General features: G+C 43.8%; 1 protein-coding gene across 4 annotated transcripts in view; it reads right to left on the bottom strand.

Moving 5' to 3' along the window:
- SUZ12 (SUZ12 polycomb repressive complex 2 subunit) overlaps window positions 1-6580 on the bottom strand; it is a 31924-nt gene extending 25344 nt beyond the window's left edge. For 2 of the 4 annotated variants that reach the window (XM_083490003.1, XM_083490005.1), the window contains exons 1-3: window positions 6051-6580; window positions 4335-4381; window positions 4187-4251 (exon numbers count right to left, since the gene is read on the bottom strand). In XM_083490003.1, coding sequence (XP_083346129.1) covers window positions 4187-4251; window positions 4335-4381; window positions 6051-6405 — 467 coding nt within the window. In that variant the 5' untranslated portion in view covers window positions 6406-6580. The remainder of the gene's footprint in view (window positions 1-4186; window positions 4252-4334; window positions 4382-6050) is intronic. The other 2 variants (XM_083490002.1, XM_083490004.1) reach the window with 1 other exon arrangement.
- Window positions 6581-13976: the final 7396 nt, after the last annotated feature.

The following is a 13976-nucleotide window of genomic DNA, read 5'->3' as shown; positions in this document are numbered from 1 at the left end:
GGCACTGATGTCAAGCTCACCAGTCGGTAGTTACCTGGGTATTCTCCCCCCCTTTTTTAAAAATGGGGACAATATTTGGCCACCTCCAATCTACAGGGACTTCACCTGTTCTCCACGAATTCTCAAAGATTATAGACAGAGGTTCTGAGATTACATCCAAAAGCTCCTGCAGTAAGATCACTGTTCTTTCCCTTTCCTACAATTTTTACACAATCTGCCTTCCATGCTCAAAATCTTAGATATCGTCACAAGTGTACACATCATTTATTTTGAGCAGGTTGTACCCCTCAGTTTCTACATTCCAGCCATGAGTCTCATCTCACCAAGTTTCAGCAATGCTTATTGGGTCATATTTGTCATCCTATAAGAGCTCAAGTTCTTCTTGCTTGCTTCCTGTACACTTTGTGCATTCGGGTAGGGACAACTAAAACCACCAGTCATTCCTCCACACATTGCTGCCCCGTCCTCCGCCACCACACATCTTTTCTTCTCTGGGGAGCGACAGAAATCATTCTGTCCACTGTCCACTACTACCTCAATGTATTCCAAGGCCTGCAGTTGTAGTTCTTGCTCCTCAGGCTGAGAATCAGTATCCGAGGTGAGGACATGAAATTGATTTTGTAGCTCCAGAGACACAGCATGGCTCCTGACAGTCCTGCTTTTCTGCCTAAAGTTGCTGTAGCTTCTCTTCCAGCAAGGCAACTAGCTTGTACTCACTGCAGGTGCAGTTTTGCATTCTCAGGCAGAAAGACAAACATGGCACTGGTGTTGCAGGTCACTGAAGCAGCTCCCTTGCTGTCAATGTCTCTTGGTCCTACATGCACCATGAGACAACACTGTAGGCTTCCCCCTCAAACTTCCCTCATAAACACCCTTGTTTACAAGTCCCTCCAATGCTCCAAACACATTCCTTCCTCCCTGGAACTCTCGACTTTGACTCTCTTGACTTTGTGGAATTTAAATATCGTTCCCCGCGAGGTCATTTGTTCATGTCCCCTAAAGCACCTTTGTCTTGGTTGGATCCAGCGTAAAGCACAGAACTCTCGACTTTGTGGAATTTAAGTATCATTCCCTGTAGGTCATTTGTTCGTGGCGAAGGGAAATGTGATACGTTTTGTTAATAGGAGGGTGGGTGTGTACAACTCTGCTAAGTAACCCTTTTCTCGCTAGAATCTATATGGGATCTCCTGCTTTGTACTGCCCTTTGCAAACATAAGAGCCTGATGGATCAGACGAAAGGCCTATTGTCATGTTTCTTACAATGTCCAACCAGATGCCTGTGAGAAGTCCTGCAGTTTGCTCTAAAGCACCTTTTGAGACCTCCCCATGCCTTATACTTTTCATTTTGCACAATCTGAGAATGTGGACAAGATTCTTGAAACTGAAAAACCCAGCATGATCTTTGTTCATCATGGCTTGTAAATGCAGCCAGAACAGAGTTTGGGTTGCAGAGGACGTTTGACAGCACTTAAGTAATTGTGAAGACACTCTTGAAGATATCCTTGCACTTCTCTCCAATATGAATGAGTTTTGCCCAGTTTCTAATCTGCATTTTTGATTAAGATACCTGACCATGTTGTGGTGAACCAGCTCCAGCCTTTGATTTTTGGAGTCCTAAACAGTGAGGTGAGGAAACACTGACTCCTGCATGAATCTATCCAGAAAGTCTGTTATGGGTCTCCTCTAGATTCCATAATGGGAGGCCCTCTTCCATGTTCCCCTGCTATCTGAAGAATGGTGAGCAAGCACAAGAGTGGGCCTTCTCACCTGTGGCATCCATATTGTGAAATAGCTCTTTTACAGAGGTATGGTTTGGCCCCCATAATACATCCTGTCCTTTGGCGGGTGGTAAAGACAATTTTATTTCAGCAAGCATTCTCCTAATTTGGTCTCTCTGTTTAAACTGATGGCTTTTACAGTTTAATTCTTTGTACTTTATTATTTGTAGCTGTGAGCTGCCTTGAGAGTACACTTCAGGAAAAGACAGAATAAAAATGTATTCAACAACATTGTTGTTTTTGCTTCTCGCAGAACACAGTTGACATGACCATCATTCACCTACAATTCAGGTGACCTTATTTTGCAATTCTCATGGCTGTGCTTGCACATTAATATTCTTATGAATATTACACATAGTTACTAGCCCTTAACACATTTTAATAGTCATTTATGTCACACTGTCATTTATACCACATTGCTGGAAACAACCAACAGATCTCATTTACAAAAGATTCACTGCCTGGCCTCTTGGATGCAGTTCTTTCTTACCAAATGTTTACCAGTCAACTAACTATATGCAAACATGAATTAAAGATTAAAGCTAAGAATCTAGGCCTTTTCAGAGTGAAATGTGGCATTTACCAATGCTGTCTACCAATTAGCAGCAGTAGAGAGAAACATACACAATGGCAGCTTTTGCATATCACAGTAAGCTATGACTTACTATGCACAAGAGAATAGCAGCTATTTTGCTACTTCCCTCTTGGGATGGGAGAAAACAAACCCATGACCCCCAATTTAGTGTTACAGCCCAATTAGGAACCAGTTTATTTTGCTCAAGCTATAACTGGTATGCCAAGAAGAAACATTGGCTTATCAGTATGGTTTTCTTTAAAGAGCAAACCAAACCAAACCAAACCATGATCACTTGTTTGGACTGCTAAGCCAGTGATCACAATTTGGTTCCTCCCAATGTGGCTGAGGAGTAAAGCAAGAACAATTCATCTGAACATGGCAATCCATGGTTTATGGTTTACCATGATGTGCAAACACAGCCAATTTCATCTTTCTCCATCACACTGCAGAAATATATACTAAGTATAGATGTTGCAGTAAAAAAATATTCCTTGGCTATCTGCAGTAGCAGAAAAAGCAGGCTCCCATACTGTCGCTAAATGTAAGATATTTCTGGAAAGAAAACAGATTTAGTTCGAGGAATTCTATGAGTCCTTAAATAGCCATACTCTTTCAATACCACAACTACATTGAAACAAAGACATACCAAAAAAATACACCTATATGTAGCTGATGCTCCCTATCATCCAGTAGCAGCACTGACCATTACAAGTTATTTGACAAAACGTCCCAGACTCAGAACATGATCAAGCATTCATCCCTCTGTTTGCACTAACACCCTACAGCACACAAACCTAATTCCTAGATGTCTACTGACCTATATTCCACTATAGTCTTCTGACTAATTAGACCTATTTTTACATTATTTAAATCTGTTGGATCTTGCTTTATTTTAAATGGCTTTCGAGAACAATTCATGTTAATGGGCAACAGCAATGCTATATGCCTAAGAATTAACTCCCATTGTAGTTCCCTTTTCCGTGGCAAGCATACCCCATTCCTTCAGTGTACATTTTATCGCTTTGTTTTTTTCCATCCTCTGACGTATCTTATGCGTATCTTGTTGACTCAAACAATGTTCTGCACCACTAATTCCATTCAAGTGGAGTTACAAATTTAATCTTTATAGGTTATCTGAGATAAAAACATTACGTTGCAAGCACTCAAAGCTAAAGGCAGTTTTAATTATTTTGAAGTGTATTAGTATTTCAAGGCTCCTGATTGCTAAACCCACTGCAGAAGCTCAAAAATGAAGTTAGTTTGGATTACCATTTTTCTTTACTTTCCCACAGACATTGTCTATAATTATTTTTTACTGAGAGGCTAAGTTTAAAGAAAATATAAAGTATTACCCACATTGACCTGAAGCAAAGCATTGTGACTTAAGATGGAAGTACCACAAGCAGTAACAGCTAAATAGCAAGCACAATACAATGTTAATTAATTACCAAACACTCCCAATTACTTATGAAGTATATACATTTTTTATGCAATGTGATTTCATCTTTGACAGCAAACAGTTGATATTTTTCATTGCTATGCATCAGCAAAGTGAATCTCTGAAAAACTACCACTTGCAAGCTCACATTGCAAACCAAACCACATGAAAATTTAAGACAAATACAAGGCTTCATTACATATGTACATGTTATGTGGTCATTAAGTTCATTTCCAAGTGAAGTTTACAAAAATAATTTAGGTCCCTATTTTGGATAAAGTTATCATTCATACTATACATAGGCAGTACCCTACTATTATCATCATCTCAGTTGCTAAAGAGGGGAGGACGCTAACATATTAAATAACAAACATTTTTAATATGTGAAGTTACCTTTTGATATTTGTTCGAGAGTTTCTGTGGGACATATACGTGAGAGTTCTGTGCAAGAATATTGGCTGCAACAGAAAATGAAAAAAGTCAATTCAACATTGCCACGAGTGGATCAAAAAATTAAAATAAAGGATTAACAGTTACTCACAGCTATGAGATTGCGGGTGCGTAGAAATCTATATATTTGTGTTGGTTCTGTGAGAGAAAATAGAGCAGTCTTTTACAAAGCAGAAAAATTGACACTTTACTAGCTTTTCCCTGAAACACATTAAATTTTTGAATATACAACATTATCCATTCATACCAAACATGTGTAGTACATAAATACCTAGACTGTAATGAAGCAAGTGGGCACTTTCAAGCAGCAACCTAATCACTATCAGCTACAACCAAGTGACCACTACTGTGACCACTACCCATCTACTACTGGGAAATATGGCAGTATATATTTGAAAATAATCACCCATAACATACAGCAGTAGATCCAATAAGATAGATTAAAAATACTTTTGTGGAATTGAGTATTTCCAGAAGCTAATTTTGCATCCCTGACACTTGAATAACCAACAGCATTATGCCCTTGGATATAATACATTCTATCTTGCTAGCAAAGTCTTGACTACTTAGCTCCTATGAAACACAAAGTTCACAAAGGAGGAAGAATATTCAGATGCTTAACCAGAGTTATGCCTGTCAGCGTAGAACCCTTCAACATTTCTACAACATCTCTGAAAATTTATAATTTAGTGGAAGAAAACATCTTAAATTCTTAGAAAACTGACTTCTGGGAAACACACTAGTTCCTTCCTAATCCAGCTTTAAATTCTTACTCTATAAAGTGTACAGATTTATCATTCACAATTTCATTTTACAAGAATCAGAAGATGTGCTTTAAGTGTTCTAAGAGCAACTGCTGTCCCCCCCCCCAATGTTTTTGTTAAGCTGCTGTCTTGTTAGATGAAAGTTCTAGGGACAGAACCTTTTCACTTTAAAAACTAGTTGTTGCAATGTTTAAAAAGGGGTGGCAGTTAAAACCTTTTTTCTATACATAAGGCAATTTTGTAAGGCTACCAAATAATCGGCCACATTCTTCAGACTAATTCCTGATCACAAGTTTCCTTCTCGAGTTCTCCACTCCTCCTTGACCAGCCTTATCCATACCTTCAGCCTTCACCACACAACTCAAAATGACAAGTCTGCAATTTTTGCCCCAAATAGAATAACCAACCTTTTTAAGGTCCAAAACCAGAGACCAATTCCCTAACCCTCCATACATCCCCCCTTGACTTTCCTTACAGTTCATAAAACCTCAGCTTCGAAAATGATCTTTTGTGGGACAAGGAGTCCTTCAATCGCTTAGGAAGACCAGCTTCCCAATGAGCTCTCAAGGGGTCGGGAGGGAGAGATGAAGACACTCGTAACAACATAGTATCAACTTACAACGCCCCCCGCGGCTCTCCCGAGCCCCGAAAGGTAATCCTACCGAGAGGCGCAATCTGACTACTCCTTAAAATCCTTCGAGGTGGAGCGTGTGTGGCACGGCCTCATTAATGTAACAATTAGGCAGGGCGCGGGTTTCCCCCCACGGGCAGCCCTGGGGGCTGACAACCCTGGCAGAGGAGCAACAGCATTGCTTGCAGAGCACCCCTCCCCAACCGAAAGAAGGGGGGGAACCACCTCCCGCCGAAGGACCCGCGCGCGCCAGGGGGGAAAGGAAGGCAGCCCCGCCGCCCCACAATAAGCGGCCGATGCTGCTCCCTCTCCTCCGCCCATCACGCCTCGACTCGGGCGGGAGGGGGGAGGGAGGGGAACGGTTGTTATTTTCGGGCCCCCCTCCCTCCTCCCCCCCCCCCACGAAGCTCACTCTCGAAGGCCTGCAGAAAGAGCTCGTGGTCGGCCTGGATCTGCTCCATCTTCGGCTTCTTCACCGGCGGGAGGGCCGCAGCCGAGGAGGCCGCTGCCGACGACGCCGAGGAGCCGCAGCCGCTGCCGCCCCCCGAGTAGCCGCTGCCGAGGCCTCCCACGGCGCCGCCGGACTTGCCGCCCGGCGCGGCGGCCGAGGTCGAGCCGCCGCCGCCGCCGAACCCGCCGCCACTGCCACCACCGCCCGCGCCTCCGCCCGTGGCGGTGGCCGCGACGGCGCCTCCCCCTCCGCTAGGAGCAGCCGAGCTGGGCCCCGCGCCGCCGCCTCCTCCGCCGCCGTGCTTCTGAGGAGCCATGGTGGGAGGGGGGGAGAGGGCCCTTTCCGACGGGGCCGGGTCGCGTGGTGGGAGACGCGGGGAGCGGCGGCCCGCGAGGGCCAGGAGGCGCGGCGCGGCGGAGGAAGTGGGCAGCGCTTCGACTCCGCCAATTCGCCCCGCCGCCGATCGGTTCTCCTCAAGCGCCCTCTCTGCTCCAGCCAAACCCGACGGCGCCGCCGCCAGCCGCTCCCGCCCCCTCCGCCGAGCGCCCATTGGCCCGCGCCCTGGCGCCGCGCCGCTCCATTGGCCGGCCCAGAGCCCGCCCAGAAGTGACGGCAGAATGATTCCGCGAGAGTTTGGTTGGACCGCGCGCTTCGCCGCTGGGAGCTCGCCTCCCCCCCTCCCCCTCCCGCTTCCTTTGAACTGAATTCGCGGGAAAGCGGAGCTACTCCTTCCTCCCCCCACCCGCACGCTTTCGCCGCTGCGGTGCATGACGGGAGAGGACGTGGGCCTTAGGGAACTTCTTTTAACCGACGGCTCACGTCGAGGCGCGAGGGGCTCTGAGGCGCGCGCCTTCGTTCCGTGGAACGCGCCCCGATTGGAGCCGGAATTCGAGCGCGCGGAAACAGGAGTGGGGGGGGGGCGCAATCGCGCGATAGTGAGGCTACGTCTACACGTGCCGCGCAGAGTAAGGTGTCGGCTGCCATCTTGGTCTGTTTCCCTCCTGCAGCACCAGGTGCTCTCTGCAACTCCCATTAGCCCAGTGGGGGGAAACTGCCCCCCACTAAATAAAGTAAATAAATGACAATTTGCATCGTAGATAACTATACCCCACCCCAAAAAAATCTTGGCTATGCCCATGGCTGCAACCAAGCATATGGGGAGATGGTCATGGCCCTCTTGTTTTATACCCCTTTGCCTGGGGTGGGCGGACACAGGTGGCATTGTGGGTTAAACCCACAGTGTTGGTGCTGACCTTTAAAGCCCTAAACGGCCTCTGTCCTGTATACCTGAAGGAGCGTCTCCACCCCCATCATTCAGCCAGGACACAGATCCAGCTCCGAGGGCCTTCTGCCGGTTCCCTCACTGCGAGAAGTGAAGTTAAAGGGAACCAGGCAGAGGGCCTTCTCGGTAGTGGCACCCGCCCTGTGGAACGCCCTCCCTTCAGATGTGAAGGAAATAAGCAGCTATCTTCTCTTTAAAAGACATCTGAAGGCAGCCCTGTTTAGGGAAGTTTTTAATATTTAATGCTGTATTGTTTTTAACACTTGATTGGAAGCCGCCCAGAGTGGCTGGGGAAACTCAGCCAGATGGGCGGGGTATAAATAATAAATTATTATTATTATTATTAAACCACAGAGCCTAGGACTTGCCGATCAGAAGGTCGGCGGTTCGAATCCCCGCGATGGGGTGAGCTCCCGTTGCTCAGTCCCTGCTCCTGCCAACCTAGCAGTTTGAAAGCACGTCAAAGGGCAAGTAGATAAATAGGTACCGCTCTAGTGGGAAGATAAACGGAGTTTCCGTGCGCTGCTCTGGTTCGCCAGAAGAGGCTTAGTCATGCTGGCCACATGACCTGGAAGCTGTACGCCGGCTCCCTCGGCCAATAAAGCGAGATGAGCGACTGGACCTAATGGTCAGGGGTCCCTTTACCTTTACCTGGGGTGGGCAGCCTAGGTTCAAATGGCAGGAACTACAGTACAGTATGTGTTTTTGTTAAGGGAAAGGGTGAAGGAGCCTAATATTTTACTACTTATCTGCTAGGCTGACTCCTAGTGTCTGCCTCTCCCAGGTTGGCAGCTACTTCTGACACAATGTGCTTGATATTGTTGAGTGAGAACTTGCCCAGGTTTTAAAGGTGAAAGGTATTCAGTTGTTCACAAACCACAGAGTGAGGCCTTCTTGAGGAGAGGTGATTCGGGTACACTAGCTGACAGAGGAGGTGAGAACTGTTGCTAAGGCCATTTGCTTCCTTTAATGATGGTCCACAGGGGAAGGGGGGAGCTCTTCAGTGAATCACAATCTGCAGACCACCCCACCACCCCTGCTTGCTTGCTTTTTTAAAGAGAGCTGCTAGCATTTGTAGAACCTAAAACACGATGTACATACTCTAATAATCCTTTTCTTTTTTAGAAATTGGGCTGCTTCCCTTTTTGGTGTTTTATTCCTGCAGACACCTGTGGTTACATGCCGTATTTTCTTTACCTAGGTATTTTGTTAAAATGCAAACTCTTAACTCTTGTTTTGCTTTACGATGGAGCTGTTAATTTGATTGTTACTTACTGGACTTTTTTTATAGGTTTTGCCGTTTTTGTATATTGCTTTTTTTGTATCATCTTACTGTTATTTTGTTTCACTGTTCCCCACTTGAGGATTGAAATGTTCAGTGAAGAGGATTTATCAATAATATCCATAACAGCAAAAAGTGTTTCTCTTTTCAACATCTTTGAAAGGTAACCCAGAAGGCAATTTAAATAATAAAATTCCAGAATTACTACCCTTGTAGCTTTGATATGCCACCTTTCCACAGCGAACTGTTGATATGCCACCTTTCCACAGCGAACTGCTGTTGAAGCCGCTAACAACAGACATCCATTCTTCAGAATTCAAAACATGGTGGGAAGAGAAACTAGTTTTGTAAAGTTTAATAAATTCAAATAATACAATATCAACAATTCAACAAACAATTCATTACTGCAGATAATCAACCCAGACTTTATATGTAAGCACAAATAAAAATAAAAATTAATGGGCAAGCAATAAACACAGTTCAGCGTGGAAGAGGACTCTTCTCAGCATGCTTGATGCTTCAAGGTTGATTCCCTCAGCTCTCCATGGGAGAAGGGTGAAAGCAGCAAGAGGGCAATGATGGTAAATTTTATTTGCCAGCTTACCCAAAACAGCAGCATTTATAAAGTATATAATAAACAATGTGGTGGTTCTGGTAATCTCTTGGAAGTTTGTTTTTTAAAGTGTCAAGTGCTGTGTAGCAGCAACCTATTTTGCCTTGCAGGACCTTGACATATGGTGTCCCCTGTCCAACTTTAGTACTTAAAGGTTCTAGGTAGTTTCTAGGATGAAACCCCACTTCTTGGTGTTCTCCAGATGTTTTGGAATAAACATCTGTTTTACTCCAAACATGCAAACCACTTTCCATCATGAGACATTTTCAAATTCTACCTCTAAACTGGGTTTTCCCCAATTCCTGAGTCCAAATAATTATTATCTATCTTCTCCTTTGAAAAGGCAAAACTATAGAAGATCTTCTTCTTTGGTGATCACGCATAGCCGAGTAAGATTGTCTTCCATGAACACGGTCTTAACAGTGAGTCTGTCTGTAAGTGACTGTGGAGGCCAATTCTGGATCCACACATCCTTACACAGTGGGGACATAGGTTTCTGGGTGGGAGACTGCAGTGCTAGGGAGTGGGCAGGCTGGTGAGGTCCCCTAGATCTAGAGGCCCTAGGCTTCAGCCTGCTTAGCCTATACACAAATCTAGCGCTGGCGGGAGTTGATCATGGTGAGGGTAAGCCAAACGTGCCTCCTTGGCACGTTTCTCCCTTTTGTCCCGAGTTAGAGTGTCTTCAAAGTCCACTTTGATAAAGGCTGTTCTCCAGTTGCAGCGCTTGCAGGCCAGTGTTTCCCAGCTGTCGGTGTTTATACTACATTTTTTTGAGATTTGCCTTGAGAGAGTCCTTAAACCTCTTTTGTTGATCACCAGCATTACACTTTCCATTAACTGCTACTGAATCATGATTCTGAATCTAAACTTTTTATGAGTCATAATTGCCTACTATTCATATTCAGAACAAAATTAACTGCTTTTAGTTAGCTCTGGATTTGAACATCTGTAGGCAGGACATTTTCCGTAAGTGATAGGTTTGGCATGACCCTTAAATATTACTGAAATACAGCTCACATTGTTAACCATAGGTAGCTTATCTACTGGCTGCAGGAGCTACAAAGAAATCTGCTGAGGTTTTATATTCAGCTTGAGCCCATTAATATTAGCTATAGGAACATCTGAATACCAGCAGGTGAATCTCCAGAGAGGCATATTATGCTTGACCAGACATTACATGTGGAATAGTGATGCTTTTAAAGAGGAATAGAAGCCTTTCATTTTGGGGGGGAGGCATACAGAGTGGTAGCAGAGCTATTTCCAAGTGCTTATTTCAGAATGGGTCACTATTCTCTCAGTGGAGGGAATTGCTCAGATTTTGTTTCCTTAAACAATTTAAAATGTGATACATACCTTTCCATAAATTACATTTAAATTGGTTAAGCGGATTATCCTTACACTGATAAACCCCGATCATATTATTTTTTTGGTCAATGCCCCATGTTTTGATGGGAGCTAGCAGCATTAGTTTGGGTGACTTAAAATAACTTTTACCATGAGAAGGGAGAGTAGTGTATGGTACTTGATATATGTGCTCAAGGGAAAATTGCTCTTAAGCAAATAAAAGATTAAAAGATTGCAGCAGCAACAGAGCATGAGGGACAGTAATGGGCCTCCCTCTGATTATCCCGTTGTAGCATTTCTGAGACAGTCTCTCCCCTACTCTTAAAAATGTGTAATAGATCCTTTTTGCCTAATTTTCCGTGATCCGTTCAGATGATAAGCTTACAAAAAGGGCACATGGGAAGCATTTAAAGTGGATTTTCCATGGGGGAAAGAACAAAGGACATGTCAGGTTGCATTTTGATTTGCATTCCAAATCTACTGTGCACTGTTCTCCTGGGTCTGGTCTTTGCTTGCCTGCCATGCGCTGCATTTGTTACTTTGGTTTGAATACTTTTGACAGTCCATAATGTTAATTGTTCTAAGGATCGCTTTGTTCGACTGTGAATTAGAAACGAGGTCTATTTTGGTGATTTCCCCCACCCCAGAAACAGAATATTATTTTCAGTTCTTGGTTATACTTAGACTGGCTATTTAACATCACATGCCAGCATTTTAAACATATTTGTTGTTGTTTCCTCAATGTTTGTGTTTCTAGCAAAGAGACTTCAGGCACTCCCGAAATATAAAAGCTTTGGAATTCCATTGTCCTGCTGTACTGCTTTCTTTTTGTTCTGCTTTGAGCCTAACAGCTATAGGTCATGCAGAGTGGTTTCAGCTTTGTCTGTGTGCTCATATCAGTTGCAATATTGTAAGGCTGCATACACCCTAACCTGTTTGTAGCACAAAAATAAAGTTTTCCTAAATCTGTAATCATCCGTGCTCAACCTCAACGTAATCTAGATTGATTCTAGATCCTGCCACCCACAAGGGTGGGCGTGGTTACTTGAAATGTTTGAAAGCTCTCCCCTTGATCAGGTTATCCATGTGTTTTCCTCTCTGCACATGCCCCAAATGAATTGAGAAGGAAGTGGTTATTGCAGTCTTGGCATGTGCTCCACTCACAACATCAGTGGGCAGGTATGGATACAAACACCACCCCCATTGATAGGACTGCCTACATCTGTTTTCAAATGGACATGTAATGGTATCATGTAATGGTACCAGAATAAAACCAGCTTGTCAATAAGACGTTTTCAAGGGCAAAAATCAATGGAATAGATCTAGAGTGTGTGAACTACATAAGAAAAAGGAAAAAAAAATACTTGGTCCTCCTTGATTCTAAAATAAAATGTTGTGTGTACACTGACTCTGACAATGACCAGTTAGTCAGCTTTGCTTTATATTGTTGCTCTTATGTGGACAGCATCTGAATAACTTTTCAAAAGCTGGTGAGTAGATTCGTATTTTGGCCTAAGGATGACTAGTGAAGTGGCAACAGAGAGGAAGAACCTACTGTTTCTCTCCTTCTGTTCCTTTTTTCAGAAGGCAGTGTTAGAAACTGTAGACAGTGTTAGAAACGTAGATATACCGTTCCAACTTCCAAAACGTTCAGAAACCAAAGCGCGTCAGGAAGTCACTGCAGCCAATCAGAAGCCGCGGAAGTCCCATTAGACACTTGGGTTCTGAAGAACGTTCACAAACCGGAACACTCACTTCCGGGTTTGCAGTGTTCAGGAGCCAAAACGTCCAAGTAACAAGGTGTTCGGGATCCAAGTCACGACTGTATAAACTAATCACTAAATGGTACCGTAAACACAATAGAATGTGCAAAAACCTTTTTTTGCAGTAGGATGTTGTAATAAATAAAATTTATTATTATTTTGTTATAATGAAATGTTTTAGAATGTTAGATTATTTGATTATTTGATTGTTGTTAGCCGCCCTGAGCCCGGCTTTGGCTGGGGAGGGCGGGATATAAATAAAATTTATTATTATTGTTGTTGTTGTTGTTGTTGTTGTTATTGTTGTTGTTATTTCTATACCATGTGATATTTTAAAGAAATATCTCAGGTATCAGGATGCCAGGAATTATCACTCAGGCAGAGGGGCTGCTGAGTAGCTGAGCTCACATGTCTATATGAATTTCTGAAGTTCTCCCAGTGAGCCAGTACATAGATACATTTATCAGTGAATTGTTACATTTGGTATCGTGCAGCAAAGGCCCTTTGAATGGATAGGAAGAAACTGTGATTAAGTGTTTTGTGGGGACAAATCATAAAAGTCACAAAAGTGATTGTGCTGGTTCTGGTAGTGGGTTGCATGTGCATGATATCTGCTGGAGGGGCAACCCCCCCCAACCTATACATAAATCCCTGCAACATAAGAAAAGTTAACGAAGTTAATGGAAGGCAAATTTATTATTTCCTTCTCCCTATGTGGCACTGTAAAAGACCCCCTGCAGGGTCAGAGGATTTCTGAGCAATGTTTGACAGAGGCATGGGAGTCTGCTGCTGAGAGAAGAGAACAGGAAACCTTTATGTGAACTCCCCTAAGTAAATTTACTTAGGGTTATTCCCCCTAACAGCAGCAGCCCCCTCTACCCCATAAGTCTACATTGTTCCTATCTAGACTTTTAAGGGAGCTGTAGTGGAAGGGTGAGGCAGGACGCCTTAATTCCATTGACTTTCGTAAGTTAAGTTAGGATCTAAGTGGTTATGTTCAATTGCCTATCATATATACGGTGTTGTAAACAAAAATTGCCCTTTTCCCTTATGGGGTATCCAAAAGCCCATATAGAGTCCTTACATAGGTTCCCTATTGATAGGAGAGAATAACCCTGTAGATCAAGACCACCCCCAGAAACATCATACATACATCACAGAAGGGGTGTAACCTAAGACCACTCCTCAGATACATCACACCTACATCACAGAAAAGGCGGTCTAAAACAGAAATTTTAATATTGTTTTTCTCCTGTTGTTTATCTCCTGTCTGGCAGGTTATTTGATTGGATTGCCTGGGGAGCCCGCTCATTCTTTTGTAGTGATACTTAGTTCCTGGGCCAGGTCACAGGCTCACACCCTATTCATATCTTAAATGTGTCCCACTTTGACCTTGCAGAGAAAACATTTGGTGAGTTTAGGAATTGAAATGGTTCCAGGTTGGTCTTCCTGTGCTGATCTACGTATGTGCTTGGTTGGTACACCTATGAACATTACCATATATCTAAGACCAGAAAATTCCTATCACAAAATCTGGATTTGTTTCACATGCACTGGAACATATGCATTCGTCAACACCTCTGCAGTTTGTAGCAGCTACAAT

This window comes from Podarcis liolepis (genome assembly GCF_965112155.1).
Source record: "Podarcis liolepis genome assembly, chromosome: 2".
Taxonomy (NCBI): Eukaryota; Metazoa; Chordata; class Lepidosauria; order Squamata; family Lacertidae; genus Podarcis; species Podarcis liolepis.
The sequence above is the reverse complement of the archived record's forward strand: the minus strand, read 5'-3'. Positions and strand labels throughout refer to the sequence as shown.